The 20,124-nt window shown below is 34.2% G+C and overlaps 1 protein-coding gene across 1 annotated transcript; it reads right to left on the bottom strand.

Annotated features, from left to right (window-relative positions):
- Positions 1 to 1,482: 1,482 nt before the first annotated feature.
- On the bottom strand, positions 1,483 to 19,694 carry LOC110096682 (cell division protein FtsZ homolog 2-1, chloroplastic). Its single transcript, XM_028700466.1, has 8 exons — positions 19,557 to 19,694; positions 18,652 to 19,405; positions 16,638 to 16,937; positions 9,472 to 9,562; positions 8,785 to 8,909; positions 7,112 to 7,204; positions 1,663 to 1,725; positions 1,483 to 1,581 (listed from the first exon to the last, which is right to left on the bottom strand). The coding sequence occupies exons 2-8, from the start codon at positions 19,309 to 19,311 to the stop codon at positions 1,483 to 1,485; spliced, it is 1,431 nt and encodes a 476-aa protein (XP_028556299.1). The 5' UTR covers positions 19,312 to 19,405; positions 19,557 to 19,694.
- Between the last annotated feature and the right edge of the window lie 430 nt (positions 19,695 to 20,124).

The following is a 20,124-nucleotide window of genomic DNA, read 5'->3' as shown; positions in this document are numbered from 1 at the left end:
ATTGTTTAAGGCAATTTTCTTACTACTTTTTAAATTATATTTTTAATATAAAAATTTATTCAGAGCAACAAAAAATAACATTAAAAATTTTACCAAACCAAGCCTAAATAAACCTCCTAAACAAGGTTTTCATCTCTAATTTATCAGAATCCTTTAACCAGACAATTTTAAGGATTCTCATATAAAAAATTTAAAATATCAACATCCTTCAACTATTTATTGAGTCAACAATCATACTATACAATGATACAAAATGTATGAGGGAACCCTAAAATATTGAAAGTACTTCATCAAATCCCCACTCCTAAACGGGAAATTATTGAATTCAGACACCAGACAACGTCCGGAGCCCAATGAAAATGCGCCACATCACCCCCTACTCGGTACTAAGCTCAATACTTTACAATATAGAGCAGTACTGAGTTCGGTACTGCTCAGTACCCAGCTCAATACTGCTCGGTACTGTGAAGTACCAAACTCAATACTTCACAGTACCAAGTTAAGTATTACTCGATATTCTGAAGTACTGAACAGTAAGCTGTGTCCGATGTCCGAACCGAATAATCTCTCCTCCTAAACATAAGAATATTTGATGATCTTTCCTAAAAAAATCCCCACTCCTAAACATAAGAGAGACAGTCAATATAAAACACAAAGATAGAAAGTCCAGCCATTATGAGAAACCATCACTAACGAAAAATTAATAATATACAAAGATAACAATTTAAGGCTCACAAAATTAATAATACAAAAACAAAAGTTAAGGCATTATGAAAAATCATCACAAATGGAAAATTAATATAAAACTCATGACTATTATTAATCGATAATTCTCCCTAGATATTGAGAGATGAAAAACATCAAACTAAAAATACGGTTGGAAACCTCCTAACCCGTGTTCGAATCCCCTCGAGTGGCAATGCCTCTTTAAATGGTGCCCAAATAAGTGCAGCCCAAGAGGTTATAGGGGTGGATGCCTCTTCTAGGTCAACCGAGGGATTAGTTACGCCGCTAAGAACCTCGTTAGAAGGTTGGCGGCAGATAGATACCTCGTTTCCCTATATATATATATATTATATATATATATTATATATAGTAATATATATATATATATATATATATTAAAAAAGACAAATCTCTAGATAGTGGGCAAAACTCTGAGACTTTTCAAACCACATCAAACATGTAAGCTAACTAGTCATTTCAGCAAAAATGAAAAAAACAAATCTATTTTTTACAATTGGTTCCTTTGTCCAATCAAACTAAACAATATGGAAGTCAAACACAAGCATCATTACCCAGAGCTTTCCAGTTTTACTAGTTTCAAATCCAAATAGAAAAAAGGAGGAAAGAACAGAACAACGAATAATGAATATTGCACAGACCAGCTGGTGACGTATAAAAACATAAAGAAATAAAACTGAATGGTAGCTACTGATCGAAATTTATCAAGCTCTTGGATAGCGTAATCTCCCTTTCTTTTTAGAAACTCTGGAATCTCGAATGTGGTTCTTCGGCGAGAGAAGAGGCTGGTGCGTCTACCGGCGCCGAGGTTGTCAGGACCACCCAGCTGTGCTCCCTACAGATTGCATTGCAAGATAGTATGGGTCAACAATGAAGCAGAAGTGGGGGCTAAGTGGAATAAGAGTGCAGAGGAGTACCGGGATATGCGGCTATCAATTTCTTCCTGGCGTTTGAACCTGTTGCAATCAAGGTGATGCTCACCTGAATAGAATGGTGGGTCATCCTTCAGCTCGGTATTTGATATGGTAATTGGTAACAAAGCTTGCATATATTTTTAAAAGCTTATTTGGTTGTTTGTAAATAGAAACTTTATAGAAAATAATGATGATATTTCTACTGATTTTGAAAGTAAGGAAAAAATATCATTTGTGAGAGTTTCTGAAAATGTTTGTAGAATATAAATAGATTTATAGGCATACCACAGAATTCTTATGTGTTATATATCTAAAATCTAAATATTATTTAGATAACATCCTAATATCAAAATTACATCAAAACATATGCATAAAAATATATGTTTCACTTTAGATAAATTATAGTAGTGATTGGTATGATGTGTGATTTAAAGATAGTGTTATATAAGTAAATATAAGATTAGATATTAGATATGTAAATACCTAGAAATTTAGTGGTATGTATGTAAATCACTCTTAAAATAAATGTTTGGAGTCTAATTATATCTAATCAGATGATGGATTTAAAAAAACTTATTTGCCTTATAAGAAATCCTACTTAATATATATATATATATATACAAGTGCTCAATCCTTACTAGACAACAAACACAATCATAAGAAATCCTACTTTTTTATGCATGACTTGTGTACACAGTTGGTTAAATACATTTTATTGGTTCCATAGAATATAAGATATTAATATAAGGGATTTTCATGCATACCCTAAAATTCCTTTTTATTTATATATCTAACACTTATCTTTATGTTTATTTATCTAAATGACATAAAAGTAGCACTAACATAACATGCAATGATGTGGTTCTATGTGGAGCAAGAACAATTATGACTGTGGAAGACTGAAGAAAATAAAAAATAGAATGATGCTAACACGTGAATAGCCTCCCAAATAGCGAAATAAAAAATTGGTATTGTGAATCCCAACTTGGGGGCTGGATATAAACCAAGTGCAATTACGTGAGAGCATAGAGGATAGGATCACAAAGGACGGTCAGAGATAACAATAAGAATCAATTATATAAAGAATCCTATTGAGCAAGGAGTTTAGTTTTGATTTTCTCAATCTACAGCCATTCCTAGGATATCAATGTGGATGTCCTCTCAAAGTGGTGAATTAAGATATCATGAGTTGACTCTGTGGATATGAAACTGATGCAAATGAAACTTTGAATGTCATTTTAACTTGTTCTTGCTGGTGGAAAATTTGTTCTAATGTTGAACTACTAACAGCCTTACATTTTTTCATAAATCCTGCTGGTCGGGCTTTAAACTTGGCCCTGTTAGAATTCATAGAATTTGAGAAGGGTAAAAATACCTTCTACTTATTATACAAAATTATCCCTATTTATAGATCTATACAAGATGTCTTAATAAAGAAATAAATAACTTCTAATTGATACATAATTGCCTCAATATAATCCTTCCTAATTCAGCTACCCAAATATAGAAAGATATTGGCGTGATCCAAGTGAGCCTCCCACGGATTCTCATCCTGACCGTGGGATCAAATGCCAAGGGATGACTGAGATTTTGACAGGCCCATTGGGCCTATTCATTCATGGGTCAAATATTGGCTAGGCTCAATTGATTAAGTGGTACGGATGCTCCAAAGTCCAATTGTATGAACTTGGATGGGCTAGGTCTTAGGCTTGAAACATCAGGCCCATTTTCTGGTTCATGTTTTGTGGCTCAAGCAGTGAGCAAGGCATGATTCAATCCTATTTCTAACCTATTTTTCTGGGGAAAAGCCTAATTTAGTGGATGTTAATGATAGGACCTGCATTTGCGTAGAGCTTGTGCATGTGCTCACCAGAGATGGAGTGTAGTGTAGCCAAGCACCACACAGTTGGATGGTAGTTTTCACACAACTGTTAGCAAGCAGTTGCTAACTATGTACCCGAGTGACTGGTATTTTTTTGTCTAATGGATATGACTTGGGTTTGTTATGTGGTAAGCATCGTCTTGACAAGCTTTCTAAGGCCTTCTCCATCTCCTCTAATAGTGATACAATGGATTGATTGACTCTATACATTTTCTCTCTTTACACGACCAAATTTGTGCTAGTCTTATAAAGAATATAACAATATTATCTCACATATATGAACTATGCAAAATTACATGACATACATCCAGTAGTATATACTTTACAAACCATCACATAAATGAAATCTTTAAATAAAGCAAACTTAAAAGTACATTGCCTAATGGCCCGACAAAAATTGCCAATTCGAAACCAGCTTTGAAAATATGATTTTGAATTCTGAGCAATTAAGTCAATCAACTAAAGTTGTGGAGATAAAGTTCTTACTTCTTTCCATTTTATGGATCCAAAATAACATCCAAGAGGGTAGATTTTAATAGAAGCTTGAGGTGAAAATATTACTCCTTAGCTTTCCTAATAGCAAGTGCATGCAACATCAAGGACAGTTCAAGATCAACCCTACTTCAAGTACTTCTTTTAAGTAGCAAATAGGATTTTTTTCTTTTCTTTTTGTCCTCTCACTTTGGCCTAATTTTTTTGGAATGTAAACTCTAGCAATTCTTGAGCTCATGCCTTAGCTTCTTGTAGCAGTGATATAATAGTCTAGTGTGTTTCTCACATGTGGTTAAAACTTCGGTCTTCTACTTTACAATTACACGTTGGTATTTCTATTCAACGGAAAGAGACTTATTTCTTTTCTAAAGTATAACAACTTTTTTACAAAGGGCTTCTATGAAGCCCTACTACATATTTCATGAATACAAAATTCTCATTTAATGAACCTTCTAAAGTAGTTGTTTGCCTTCAAAATTTTATACAATATTTTTACAATTTTTTCTTATTGATCTGCTTCAAATTTGCTATCAGATTCACTCTTCTTCTTCATGTCCAATGCGATAAAATTGAACTTTTAACAATATTTTAAACTCTAACCATGTCAAGATTGATACCTCCTAATTTTAGATTGTGAATTCCACCAAACTAAAATATTCAAGGACAACTTCAAACAGGAAAATATTTTTTTTTCTATTATGGTAATTGTAAACGTTGAAATATGTTTCTAGAAGCTCTAACTAGTTGTTCATTACCATAAATTTAACTATTATATTGTATTAAAGCAATCATACTTTGCCTCCACCTTACAAGGAAGATCTTCTGGTTCTTCACTCTTTTATATATTCTTCTTAGCTTTACTCCTTGATGACTCTCATTTATAGATTGTTATCTTCTATTAGATGCCGCTTTTCTGTATTGACAGGTGTTGGAACATAAGATGATTATATTACCTTAGCAATAAGAGCTTCCAAGAAAATCATCAGTGTAGCCATTTGCAACTTCATTATGGACATTTGTTCATTCATTGTGGTTATTTGATCAGTCATGTGTTAGACCGGTCCAATGGACCGTCCAGCCGGTCCACGCGGGACCGGCCCAGGCGGAGAACCGGTGGAACATCTCCGCCTCTTCCGTCAGCCGCACGCACGCATGTTCCACGGGAGCTCATTTAGGAAGATTTTTGAATGGGTTTTAGGAGGGAAATTGAATGTAGGGACTGTTTAGCGAATTCCTTTTGATTTTTATGCATTAAATAGTGGATTTTCCTAGGGTTTGAGTATCTTGAATTTGGCTGAAATTTGAGGTATCTTAGAGTTAGGTTTTCTTTGGGCTCTAGCGGCGTCTAGAGATTTGGGAGAGATCGATCCTCCTCTCGAATTGAGGATCAATTGTATCTTGCTATTTTATTCATCTACTAGTGAAATACAAGTATTGCTTTGAGTTTTCTTTCAGATTTCTTCTGAAATTCTGCTGTTAAACTGCTGTAAACAGCAGTTTTGCTGTGTTTTCCTGCTGTGGACAGCAGTTCAGTCGCTGTTTGCTCACCGATTTTGGTTAGGTTACTTGAGAACTCAAGTATTTCCTATCATCATGCTTACCATTTATTCTTTCATATTGAAAAGCCCACCTTCAATTATCTGCAATATATACTTATAGCCGTAGATCTTAGGCTACATAGAATAACAAAGAGTATCTTTCTCAGTCTGTCATTAAACCATGAAAATTTTTCCAAAGTGTTGAAACTAATAAACTAATACAAAATTATAATCTGGAATTGGCTATGCAAAATGCTTATGAAATGGGTAGGAAGTATATAGACAAGGAAATTGATCTTCTATGGAATAATTTGACGGATAATAATTTTCTCACTGTTTTTTTTATCTAAACAATGAATAATTTTGCTGTTCTTCACAAAATAGGGAGCAAACAATAGCCATACATTTGTTTGAGCATGTTCTCAGTAGTTGGATTGGTGTTGGATAAACCTGAGAGTAAAAGGGGTGAAGGTTGACACTTGTATGAGTTATAACTATTACAGTGACTATACCACTAAAATTGAAAGGAGAAGAAAGAGATGGGTATTTAGAGAAAGTTTTGAAAGTGGTAATTACGATTCCACTAAAAAAATTAACTCAAATTATAAATTTTATCTCTATTTTATGGGTGTCCAAAAAAATCTAGAAATCTATTAAAATTCAAAAGAAACTAGAAGGTAGGAACAATCCTTTAAAATAGATAATTCACTACTAGATTTCCTCCTTAAAATATGGTCAGCCCTAGGATGAAGAGGAGAATTTTGTGGAGGGAATTTAGATTAGTTTCATTGATTTTCTCCAGCTAAATTTCTCTCTCCTCTCTCCTAGTCTGTCACTCCTTTGAATTTTAAAAGCAAAACTTTGCAATCAATATCTCATTTTAATTCATATTTTCCAATCAGTCCTCTTAAGGTTATTATTAAAATATTTTCTAGTCTCCAAGATTAAAAGAATCAATAAAAGTTAATTCCCCTTGAACAACAGGTCAGGGAATCTGTACGGAGGATAGTTCTATAGATGAGAAATGAGCCATATTTGAATGAATCTGACAAATTATGCACTTCTATACAAACTAGATTAACTATTGTTTTGTAGTGGGAGAGTAAAATCCTTGACTAAAAATCTAAGAGGCGAGAGCTCTACCACCCACATGTTTGCCATAGCTCAGATGTAGGCAAAGAACTTACGGCACCATCTTGAGAAGGCCCTCTTGCATGGTTTATTATCATTCATTAGGGGAGAACTTGCTTCTCTTCCATGGAGTTGAGCAGCAGCGATGGTTAGATTATCAGGTAATCCGTACTCTTGATTTTGTTTTTTAAGTAGATTGGTCTCCTTCTTTAAGTTTCGGATCTTCTATTTGATGCGGCCAATCTACTTGTACTAAAGAATAGCTTCTACTATACTCTTGAAACAATGAAAGATTGCTCCCATATTACTATAATTTATTCATGAAAAATGCAAAATAATCTGAATTAAGCGAAGACGTCCAAACAGCAAGTCATGACAAGAGGCAACCAAGAAAAAGAAGATAAACTTACGTGACCACTAATTGAAGGGTCTATAACCGCTCCAAATATCAAATTGGCACTTGGATCAACAAGATCATAAATTACTTCTGCTGCAGCATTTACCTAAAAAGAAGTATTCCAGTCATGGCCAAACATAATAGAAACATGAGCTGTTGGGTTCAAATGATAGTGCAAAAACTATCAATCTGTTGAAACAATAAAGGTTTCCAACTGCCAAGATCATATTAATCTTTCGAAAAACAACTTCCCATTTCAATGTCGAAAATCAGTTAGAATCCAGACAAAAGCAGGAAACAGGAGGACATGAGAAATGAAACAAGAAAACTAAGAAGATAAACATTCCAAAATTCCAGAATCTGTTCCACGAGGAATAACAATAATCCGAGTTTTGCTGAACTAGGATCAAGAGCAAGAAATGCTGAAATGGAGTACTACATTTTAAACTTTTCAGAGTAACAAAAGGGAATATTTAAGATTTAATTATGGACTAACAATTAAGTTCACCATATGGAGACAGTTAATAAGAACTTAGAACGAACTACTTTTCTAAGCTACAGATAGCATGCACACTAAAAACTTGAATTAAATTTCAACTGCTAATAGGTACTTTAATCATAAAAAATATTGCAAGTATATGAGACTTGAAAGTAGGACAACCTTATACGCAACAATTGAATCAAAAGGAAAAGAAAGTAGGACAACCATCAAGGCCAACTATCAGTGATGATAGAAAAGTAATAGTCCGCCTTCATGGTTAACCGTGAATGTGTTAGACCGGCCCAGGATGGGCCGGTTGGCCCGGTCCAACAGGGACCGGTCCACTGCTACGTGAGACGGGCTGGGCAAAAACGGCAGCAAGGGGCGGAACTCCCCGTGGACCCCACGTGGGATTAATTCTGATTTGGGAGGGAGAAATTTGAATGAAGGGGGCTGTTTTAGGAAATCCATTATTGTCCTTTATGATTATTTTTGTTTAATTAGGAGATTGGGGGGGAATTAGGGATCATCTTGAATTTGAATGAGAAGTTTGAGATCTCTTGGTGTTCTTGGGCTCTAGGGTTTGCTAGAGACTTGTGGAGAGTTATTCTTCCTCTCGAATCGAAGAACGTTGTATCTTTCTTTGTTTTGCTTTCATTGCTAGTGAAATACAAGCTGTTTCTTGCGTTTTCTCTCAGATTTCCCAGTTTTCCTGCTGTTTTCTCTGCTGTGGACAGCAGTTTGCTGCTGTAAATTTATTGGTTTGGGTTAGAATTACTTGTGAACCAAGTAATTCCTATCAGAATGTAGAAAATTTTGCTTTGTCATGGATGAGATGTGGCTTGAAAATTCTTTTAAGATGTCACATACTTGCTCAACTCAAGAATTGCAATCAGCGGTTCTTAAACATTTGCAATATTTCTTCTGATCTATCTTCGTACTATTTTCATTTTTTTTCTTAGTATCAAATTATTTTTCACCTCACGTCATCATCTATATCCATAAGGACTTCAAAATTAATGAATTATATCAATTACTCGAACACTTCATCTTCTATTATTTCTTCTTACCAATTCTTCATTTTTAGAAGTTTTACGAAGTCTGCTTATGCACATATCAGGATGGTATTGCGTTTAGGGTGACAAAAAAATAATTCAAATGCTTCACAAAAAAAAAGGAGAAATAACTTGCTGAACTTTCCTTACCTCATACAACGTCAAATCACATCCTCCGGTGATATTCCATACAATACCAGTAGCCCTTTCAATGCCCATGTCTAGCAATGGTGAATGAATGGCATTTAACGCAGCATCTCTTGCCCTAGTTTTTCCTAAAACATAGCCTCATCGATTAGATGGAAAAAAAATGATCAGATTGATATCAAATTCAGTAAAAGAGTAGACCTTCGAAAGATATAATGTTAATAAGAGATGCAAAAGATGTTAAAATGCACTATTCAATATTCAGTTGAAGAATTGAAGGAGTTAGTAACAAATTTATAACAAAATTTAGTTTGTTAAACCATGAAAGAAAAGTTATCATAACTCTTCTAAAAGATATCAATAGAACCGGAAAGAAAAGGTTAACCGGAAAAATTAGAGGAGGAATGCATCAGATCATGTATGAACCTACATCGGTGAGAGATTGCTATTAAAAGTGCACCAAAACCAATCAGGGTTTCCTCTCTCGGATTGGTTTCAGCCAATTCAGTTCCAAAAAATATCATTTAAGAGAATTACATTGTTGACGAGTCAAATATTTAATGTGAATTACACTAGCAAGTGCTAAAAAGGATGCATCCAACTGTAATCATTTTGCATATAAAATTTATCAAAGCATTAGATTCAGCAGACAAAATCGTAACTTCTCATAAAAATAGCTATCTGCATTACCCGTTGCTGTTCCAATGCCCATTAAAGATGAACCAGCATTTGCCATTATGGCCCGCACATCAGCAAAATCAACATTAACCAGACCAGGAACCTATAATTAAGGCCAAGAAGTAAATAAATAGAATGATTAAACTCATATTGGTTTAGTAGTCAAAGAAAAGAACAAGCACAACTGTACAGCTGTCATGTTTTCTGTAGTGAAAATCACATATAACATATTTATGCTCTTTGGATACTTCAGTTGCCCCCATAATTATAATGTTTAAGCACATAGGTTTACAGTTATTAGTCAACAACTGGGTAAGAGAATGCTACTGAATATAATAAACATTTGGAAACATTGACGCTTCTATGCATTTCTAGCACACATTACATTTTAGTACAAAAAGGTATCTGGGAACAAAGAACCCCGGTTACCATATTCTTTTGGCTGTACTAGGCGTACGTATTTTGATAGCCATAGATTGGGCATTCTTATATGGAAACATGCAATGTTGCCGTTAGACATTTAAACACAGAATAACACACTATCATATATGTCATATGGCATCTCAAACTCTACGTTCCAAGAAGAGTTTTTAACGCTCGTTAGATATTACCCACTAGACATAATATGAATGCCCGGAAGACACAAATTGAACACAACTTATATTCAAACCCTCACAAATTTTAAATTATCTTACTTATATTTTATTTCTATCACATTCTTATTACAGCTTTGACGCTTGATGTGTTGCTAATGTTTTACAGTAGGAAATGTGGACTAGCAATTTTATATTTTATGCATATAATACAAGCTATTATGCACGTATCATGGACAAAAAGTTAACACGAACTATGTTACTCAAAACTTTTACTACAAACCCATATTACTCGGATTTCAATTTCTCTTACTACTATTCTCCATTTCTGTCTTTCTTATTACATCTAGCTCACCTGATGTGTTGCTAAGTTTTGTCATGGGCAATATGAATTGCTAATTGTTTGTTTTATGTACATAATACAAGTTAAGAGTTTTTAAATGCAATTACAAATAAAGTGTAATCCCATATCCTAGGAATATACTATACTATATTTCCAAGATGTGTCAAATCAGCAAAATAGTGAAGCGTATTTTCATGTCAATATCTTGAGTTTGTTTTTGTGCATCACATTTTGTTTATTATTGCTCACTCAAAATGATAGATTTTCTGGATCTTATTTATAAATTAGATTGCATGCAGCAAGTAGATTCCAGTAATTTAATAGACTACTTGAATTTAGTTTGATTTCATTGGTCTATTATCTTCCAAGAGTATAAGCATACCCTAGTAAGTGTTAGGGGGCTATTAGGCATAGGGGAGTAAGTGAGTTAAGCCGGCACACGAGCCAACTTTAACTCAACTCGTTAACAAGCTCGTGAGTTGAGTTTTTGAGTCATTAGCTCAAGTATGAGCTCACATTACAGTTCGTATGATATACAAGTCCAGTTTCAAGATAGGCTGGACTCGACTAGTTGGCTCGCGAGCTGTCTCGTGTCTTTCAATTTTATATTAAAATAGATTTAAAGTTGTTATACTTCAATCTTTTAAAAATAAAAAAATAAATAAAGCTATTATAATTTCTCAAGAAAATAAAGATAATGCTCTTCGTTGTTGCCATTAAATCTATTGTTATACTGCTATCATTTAAATAAATAAATAAATAAAAAGATGCTATGGACACCTTCTCCACTGAGCTCTTTGCCTTCGACATCTTCTCCACTGAGCTGCTATTGCAATGGTTTCTCTAGAGACTAGATGCCTTTTCTAGCGAGCCATCACTTCATTGATGCTTCCTCAGCAAGCTTAGGTTGTGCCTTCTCTGAGAAGCTATTGAGTCGAGCTCGAGCTTACAATTAGTTTAGCAAGTCAAGCTTGAGCTCAATACACAAGCTCGCCTCAAGCTCTAGTTCAAGCTTACCCTGATTGAATGAGCCAAGCTTGAGTTAGGTGTGACTCTAGCTAGACTCGACTCGTTTACACCAATGTTAGGCTTTACAATGGACTAAACCAAGTTTAGATAATAAGAATGAGCATCATAAAAGGATTTGCATATAAGAGGTTTTAGTAAATAGACACTTCATTCTTACAAAGTGTATGGGTGTATATATATAATTGGTCTAGGCGACCAAGACCTTTCAAACAACTTTCAAAAGTTTTCACCAACTAAACTAGCTAGCATTAACAAATGTGTGGTATGATATTCCATTGGCTAAGATGCCTCAACCTGAAAATGGATAAGATTTGACTGAGTCTAAAAAGGATTAGAAGGATTAAATAAAATTGGGCTATTGAGTGGGAAGGCTAAAGACTTAGTGGACACAATGTTTAGAAGAAGATTTTTTTTTTTTTTTTTTTTAATGTTTAGAAGAAGAATTGATATAGCATGTTTGCAAGAAACTAAATGGACAGAAAAAAATTCAAAGATATTGGGGAAGATCGCAAATTCTTTATATGTTGATAAAATCAACAATACAAATGAAATAAGGATTGCTATGGATAGAGAATTGAAAGATGGAACTATTTAGATGAATAGAGTTTGTGATTGCGTGCTTGCTATTAAGTTCATTATTGATGAGGATATTATTTATAAGGTTAGTATTTATGATCTTTAAATTAGATTAGAAGATTGATGAGATAAGCAAAAGATGAAATTATTTAGATGAATGGAGTTAGAGTGAATGCTTAAGTTTTTTTTTGTGAAGATATCATCGATAAGTTTTGGTGGCTTATGATAGTTAAATTGGATTAGAAGATTATCTGAAAAATCAATTTTAGAAAGAAATGTTTGGATTGTTACATCAGTAGCGCTTTAGTTGACATGCAAGTTCTAGAAGGAAGAGCAATTGGAAGATTCATGATAGACATGAATTAGGAAATGGAAATGTAATAATAAAACATGCACTTTATTTTGTGGTTGAGCGTTATCCTAAAATAGTCGATGCATACTTTCAAAAAGTAAGAAGAGCTCTTGGTTACTTTCAAAATTAAAAACATCTCACAGATACATATTATTTCATTGAGGAAACACAAGCTATGGATGTATTTCTTAAGAATTATTAAAAGTTAAAGAAAATAACTAATTATTAACATGTTAGGAAAAAATCGCCTTGATTGGGCATGAATCTTTATAAATATTTGAATAGAAAAATTCTGAAATTTAGTTCAAGACCATCCAAACCCTGATTTTAGCAAACGTATGACCAAACTAAACATTTTGATAAGACGAACTCATCAACGTCGAAAGTGATCCAATTCGAGTCCAAATGAGCTCAAATCGAGCAGTTGAAGTGCAATATAAAACTTAAGAAGATTAATTGAAGAACCAAATAATCTTCAATTTTCACATGCTTATAGTCAAATAGAGCATCTCGATGAGATAAATCCAATAAATCTAAACTCTCTTAATTTTGATATTATTAAGACACTTAAATGTTGAAAAAACGATCAATAATCAAGGAAATTAATATATATTTTTCGATGAAGTGTGCATAATTTTGATCATATTTACGGGGCATGCCACTCTTAGGGCTTAGACCTAGAATTAAGGCTTAAAGAATTACAACGCTCCATCCGAGAACCACCGCCTAATCGCTACAAACAGACCACCTCAACCAAACCACCATCACCCAACTATGATCCTCCGACCACTGTCGCTTGATTACAATCTCCCGACCATTATCGTTTGACTAAGATCTCTCGACCAACTAAACCAACACCACCACCAAACTAAAGTCTCATGACTATCGTTGCTTGTTTACAGTCTTCGACCATTGTCGCTCGATTATGGCCCTCCACCCACCGTTTTCCTGATTACAATTCTCCGATTATAATTGCACAACTACAATTCTTTGAACACAGTCACCCTACTACGATCACAGAACACCGTCATCCGACTATGGTTCTCTAACCATGATCGCCAGATTATGGTCCTCCATCCATTTCGTACGACCACAATCTTTCAACCACCATTGCCCGACCATAGTCATTCGAACACAGTTATCCGACCACAGTCCTCTGATCACCATCACTTGACTATGACTCCCTGATCAATATAAGTTGGCAACATTGTTGCTTGTTGACTTCATTATTTGTCATTGCTAATAATCTATGCAAAATGGCGTGCGCCCTGGTGCGTAGCGCGGCGAGGCGCATCAAAATAGCGAGCGCTATTTGAGTCAAGCATGTGCAATTTGCCAATGAGCCAAGGCGCAAATGGCGCACTTTATTTTGTTGACATGTTATAAGTTTCAAATTATAACTTATAATTAAAATTTTAAATGTTTATACATTAATATAACAATTAATTATTAATTAATTAAACATCAAATTAATAAAATATTTTAAAAAATAACTTTTTTAGGAATTAAAACTATCATTTTTGCTATTTGGTGGGATTTAGGCTAATCCTGCTCAAATCAATTGATGTAAGTTTCTATGGGATTTAAAATTGACATTTTTTATGTTTGACAAGATATTTATACTTAAATTTTGATCTAATCAATCTATTGTTTGTTATTTAATGGTATTTAATATAAATAAATATACATTTTAATTATTTTATATTGTGCGCTATGTTTAAAATGGTGCACGTCGTGCCGTGCTCTATTCACCATGGCTCCACATGGAATTTTATGCTATGGTGCACCATTCGTCATTGACAAGCACGAGGTACTAGCATTAGCACCAAAATTTATGTTGAACTTTTTGGTCTACAATCTCCCCTCCTCAAAAGAAAATGGTCAAATAAACAATAAAAGATCTCTTGAAAACAACTCCTATGTCACAGGACTTTTTCAACTTCCACTGCATAATACGTTTTATATATTGCATATTTATTATTGTATCAAACCATTTACCGATGAAGCACATAATTCGTAACTAATGACAAACACTAGTTGAATCATTTTAATTTAGAAAGCTCTGTGAGTTTTCTGTTTTCTAGATTTAACAAATAAAACTCTACCGTCTCTTACAACTCCTATTTTATTTGTGCGTATATTGAATCTTTAAACAATGCTAAAATATTAAACTCAATGACTCTACCCCCACGAATATTTTGGCATGCCACATTGCCACAATTATTAAGGGTTAGGAATGGAAAACTTGAAAGGTGATAATTTATTGATCATCCTAAATAGACTGTTTAAGATAAAAAATATTAAGAAATGGCAGATCATGTAGAACTTCTAAAAGAGTCTAAAAAAAGCTCATGCATGCATACAAAGATTTATTAGAGGAATGGGGAGGTACAAAACATTATCAAAGATTAAATATGCTTTTAAATAATGATAAAAAATAGCAGCAGTTGTAAGTTAGAGTTTTTAGCAAGTAGAAATAAAGAAAAAGGTTGACTCTTAATTAGGTTCAAGGGGGTTGGGCTATAATATAAGTTTGTAAGCCTCACCTTTTTAAAGCTCAAGGTGTTGGCCCTAATAGGTATGGGTATAAACATAACCGATATTAATGAGTTTAAGGTCAATCCACAAACTTGTTTATCAATTAAACACCCATCATCATCTGCCATTGCCCACACTAAATTGCAACTTCCACCCACTGTCACTAGTTGCTAGTTCGGCTCACAAACAACTCACCGAATATCACCCTTTATCACCATGTCGTGCCACAACCAGCAACCACCCTCAATAGCCACCAACAATGTAGTTGTCCACCACAAAGATTGTATGCCCATCAATACCACTAGTTAGTTATCATTAAATGACTCAAAATCAAATTAATTTGAGTCAACCTGTCTAAACTTGACTTCAATTGATTCTGAGCTAGCTCAAATTTAAAATGAAAATAATTTTAAAGGGCGATATTGAACCACAACCCCTTATAAATGTGAAAAAAAAATACCAATAAGCCAACAAGTCTTTTCTTTACACAATGTATCAAATACATATGAGTAAATATTAATTCCACGCTGATTTTAAGCACATTTGATCAAGCTATCATAAAACCAAAATTGACTGGAAATGAGTTCTGAGTCAAAAAAATTGGCTCAAAACTCAACTAAAAAAATTTTGTGAAGAGATTCAACTTAAAAATTGAGTCTAGAGTTTTTAGTATTCAAATCGGCCCTACCTATGACCTGATGTCCATTGCTGAAATGACCAAATTGATATAGTAAATCGACATACAATTTATCTAAATTTTAGGGGAGATATTTGCTATTTTAAATGGCCCTAAATGAGCCTTAGTAAGAAGCTCATCTAAGACCAGCATAAATATGAACTAGCCAAAGTCCACACCGTGTTCAGAGAGTTTAGTCAAATAAGCTTTAAATCTTGGATATTATATTTGACACTCCTACTCTTCATAATCCATATAACTAGCTAGATATTAAAAAAGAAGAAAAGGAGGTAATAGCTATGACAAAAGAAAAGAAATCTGGAGAATTACTATAAAGGATAAAGCATTAGCTTCATTCAATTGTATGCAAATTCAGCATCTGGCAGTTACCGATTTGGTTACAAACTATTTTAGTGAAGATGAGACCAACAACTAGGTTCATTCCAACTTGATGAATGGATTTAAAAAAAAAAATCATTAAATTATGTGATCCATACCAATTAAATGTTTATATGCTTTTTTTTCAACGAATTAAACCTTAAACTGGAAAAAACATTAAATTTGAATTAATCTAAGCTCTTAAAATGTCAGTTATGAGAAATAGTATTGTTTAGACCTATTTTACAATAGAAAGGATCATCTCAGAACAGATTAGAAATAAGAGATAAAGCAAATGTCATTTCCGTGTTAATTTTACTTTAAACTTAGTTAAGTTTGTAATAGGAAAAGACTTTGCAGAAAAAGTCAAATTGTTGATAAATATTAGATATAAGCAGTTTATATGAATGAAGCAGAAAAAGGTGTAAAAGAATAAACAGCATATACAGTTAGCGAATGAAGTGAAATTATGCAATTTAGATTCAAAAAAGTTCATATGAGGATGATAAACTGACCGACTGTCAGTAAGATTTGCACGTGCAATAGCTTATGAGATTGTTGCATTACGTTTGGTAGAGTCGAACACAAATGAGTAAAATTAACTCCTTCACTAACGTATACATTTTAAAGTGTCAAGGCAAATAAAAAAATTTAAGGAAGAATTCCACCATATAAAGAGGTAAAAAACAATACCGTAATTATGTCAGAGATGCCACGAACACATTGTCTTAGTATATCATCTGCCAGGTTAAATGCTTCAGTCACAGGTGTAGTTGGAGAAACAGCAGTCAAAAGCTTATCATTTGGGATGATAATAAGAGTATCAACGTTTTCCCTAAGAGCTGCAATTCCTTCCTGTGCCTGAACTGCTCGTTTTCTTCCCTCAAATGAAAAAGGAGTCGTAACTATACCGACTGTTAGTATACCCATTGACTTTGCGATTCCAGCAACCACAGGAGCACCACCAGTCCCAGTTCCCCCACCCATCCCAGCCTGAACATGAAGTTGCATGCTAAGTTACAAAATAACAAAAACAATTTAAAACAGATGTCCCAATTGAAGTGTATAAGATAACATGCTAAGGAACAATCATGGCTGGAGAAATAAATAAAAGTAAAAAAAAAAATAAAGAGGCTAAAGATGGCTAGAGAAAAGGTACAACAACAACAACAACAAGCATTTATCCTACTACGTGGGGTCAACTACATGAATCTGTTTTCTCCAATGTGTCTTATTAAGAGTTAGATTCTCATGTAAATCTAATAAAAAAAATTATTTTTAATACTTTCTAACAAAGTCTTTCTAGGTCTACCTCTACCTTTCTTAACATAGGCTGGATTTAATACATCTACTCTCCTAATAGGGCATTAGAAGGCCGACGTTTTACATGATCAAATCATCTAATGTGACTCTCTCTAATCTTATATGCCACTGGAGCTACTCCAAATTTTTCACCTATATACTCGTTTTGCATTTTGTGTCTAATTGTAAAGCCACTCATTCACCTGAGTATATCTTCATCTCTGCAACACTTAACTTAATTTTATGCTTCTCTTTTAATAGCCAACATTCTACACAATAAAGCATTGCAAATCTCACCACCATTTTATAATTTTTTTCCTCAAGTTCGAGGGGTACTTTTCTATCCCACAATAGGTCCAATGCATTCCTCTACTTTAACCATCCAACTTGAATTGAATTTATAATATCCTCATCTATTTCACCATCACTTTGAACAATAGACCCAAAATATCTAAAATGTACATTCTTTTTAATGACTTGATCACCTAATGTCACAATCCCACTACTAAATCTATTACTATAAAAATTACACTCCATGTATTCTATTTTAGATCTACTCAAATGAAAACCTTCATATTCTAAGGTTGCCCTTCATAGTTTAAGTTTTTCATCAACTCCCTCTCTAGTCTTATCAACAAGAAGAATATCAACAATAAAAAAACATAAATCAAGATACATTCTCCTGCAAATGTCTAGTAAGAACATCCATGACTAAAATAAAAAGATACGGGCTTAAAGCTAATCCTTGATGTAATCCGATTGAAACAAAAAAATACTTGGTCAAACCACCTTGTGTTTGAACACAATAACAGCTCATGTACACATCCTTAATGACTTGAACATAAGCATTTATTACTCTTTTTTTTCTAGAACTTCTCATATCACTTCTCCTAAAACTTTATTATATACTTTCCATAAATCAATAAATATCTTATTTAGATCCTCCTTACTCTTTCTATATTTCTCCATCAAATCTCAGCAGATGTATAGCTTCCATAGTAGAACTACTGGCATGAATACAAACTGAATTTGAGAAACATTAATATCACGTCGTAACCTATGAAGATACCATGCAACAATCAAAATCCATGTAGTGACTATATTTAAATTGTGACCAAGTTCAAAGTTAGTGCTTTAAGAAGGATCCCTTTCACCAATGCCACAGAAGAAGTGTCCAAGGAAAAAAGCCAGGAAGAGCAAAAAATAAAAAAAGGAACTATCTATCTATAATCGCACAACTTATGAGCATAAGATTAAGAAGAATGATATAACTGACGTGTTAATGAAAGCAAACCTGGAAGAATTGAAGCAACAAAGATTAAATACAAAAATCTTCAATGCCTTCATTGCACAATTTGCAGATTTTATGATGCCAAATATAACTTCAAAATCATGATTAACTTACCGTTACAAAAACCATATCAGAACCATAAACAGCCTCCTCTATTAGCTCTTTGCTTTCCTTGGCAGCATTCATGCCAATATCTGGGTTCCCACCAGCACCAAGACCTTTAGTTAACTCCTGTCCAATTGGCAAGCGATTCCCAGGATTAACCGGAGACATCCTCATGGCTTGAACATCTGTATTCACAATCCAGAACTCCACACTATCCATGGAACTCTCAATCATTCTATTGACAGCATTAGAACCTCCACCACCAACTCCAACAACTTTTATTGTGGCTGCATTATCATCTTTCTTATTAGATGAGCCCTTTTTTTCCTCATAGAAAACTTCAGGTGAATTCTCCTTCCTTGGATTAAGAAATGTGCTATTCTCCTCTCCTCGAAGCATTGAAACCTCAGGATGCATATTCAAAAAAGGATCTTTTTTCTGATATTTCATAATGTGAGAATTTGAACAGCATCTAACTCTAGCATTGCAGGTGGTAGTGAAGTTTGTCCTCTGCCCTAATACAAAAGGGATTTTACAGCCATGACAGAACCTGAGTGAGCAATTTCTGCCAATTCCACTGTCCAATGCTATTCCTCCTCCAGGAAAAACAGAAATTTGAACTGAAGAACGAGCATCAAATGATGTTATAAATGGTATGCACGTCGCCATATAACAGGCACCAAGTTCCAATAAATTCTTACGGTACAATAATTCCCAAGAAACCAAAATACATGGGCTTGGCTATACGTCTACCTCCAAATACCTGATAAAAGAGGACAGGTGAGCTCCTGCCAAAGAAGCAACACTAGCAAATACAAATAAACACTGACAAAATGCTTAGAACAAAAATCAACCAAAATAAACAAATATGCAACGCCTAAACCCTACATTATTCGTAGATGACACAAAACTACCTCAGTTCAATCATCTAGAAATATCAACGTATAAAAAAGTAATGGCAGGTGAAAAAGTGCACTCCCGATAGCGCTACAAAAGAGAAAGCAGAACCCCAAAGAAATCAAGGACAATGAGCACACCACAGAGAATTCAAGAGTTCACTGATGCATCAGTCCGTCCACATCTAGCGAGTGAGAGAACAGGAAGAAGAAGAAGAAGAACAGCGAATGCGAAAGAGAAACATAGAAATCAGAGCTGCTGGAGATCCAAAGCCTTATCATCCAAGGTTCAGGCGATTGGCTGATCCCTAAAACCCCACTCCCGGCAGTCTCATTTACCGCTTATTTTTATTTATTTATAATATAGCGGACAAGAAAGAGACGAGGGGAAGGACAGAGGTTCCGTGGGAAGTGTGAGACGAGTCTTTTGTTTCAAGTCAACACTACCGACCGATCGGCATCAAGCGGTCACAATCCTGCGCTGGTTTCGGGTCGGTTTTGGGTCGGTGTCAGATCTCATTTCGTTCGGTTAACCCATAATACCCGATTGCTAAAGTTTAGAATGACCTGTTAGGATTACCTGATG

This window comes from Dendrobium catenatum, unplaced genomic scaffold (assembly GCF_001605985.2).
Source record: "Dendrobium catenatum unplaced genomic scaffold, ASM160598v2 fragScaff_scaffold_1521, whole genome shotgun sequence".
Taxonomy (NCBI): domain Eukaryota; kingdom Viridiplantae; phylum Streptophyta; class Magnoliopsida; order Asparagales; family Orchidaceae; genus Dendrobium; species Dendrobium catenatum.
Note: the sequence above shows the minus strand (reverse complement) of the source record. Positions and strands in the feature narration are given on the sequence as shown.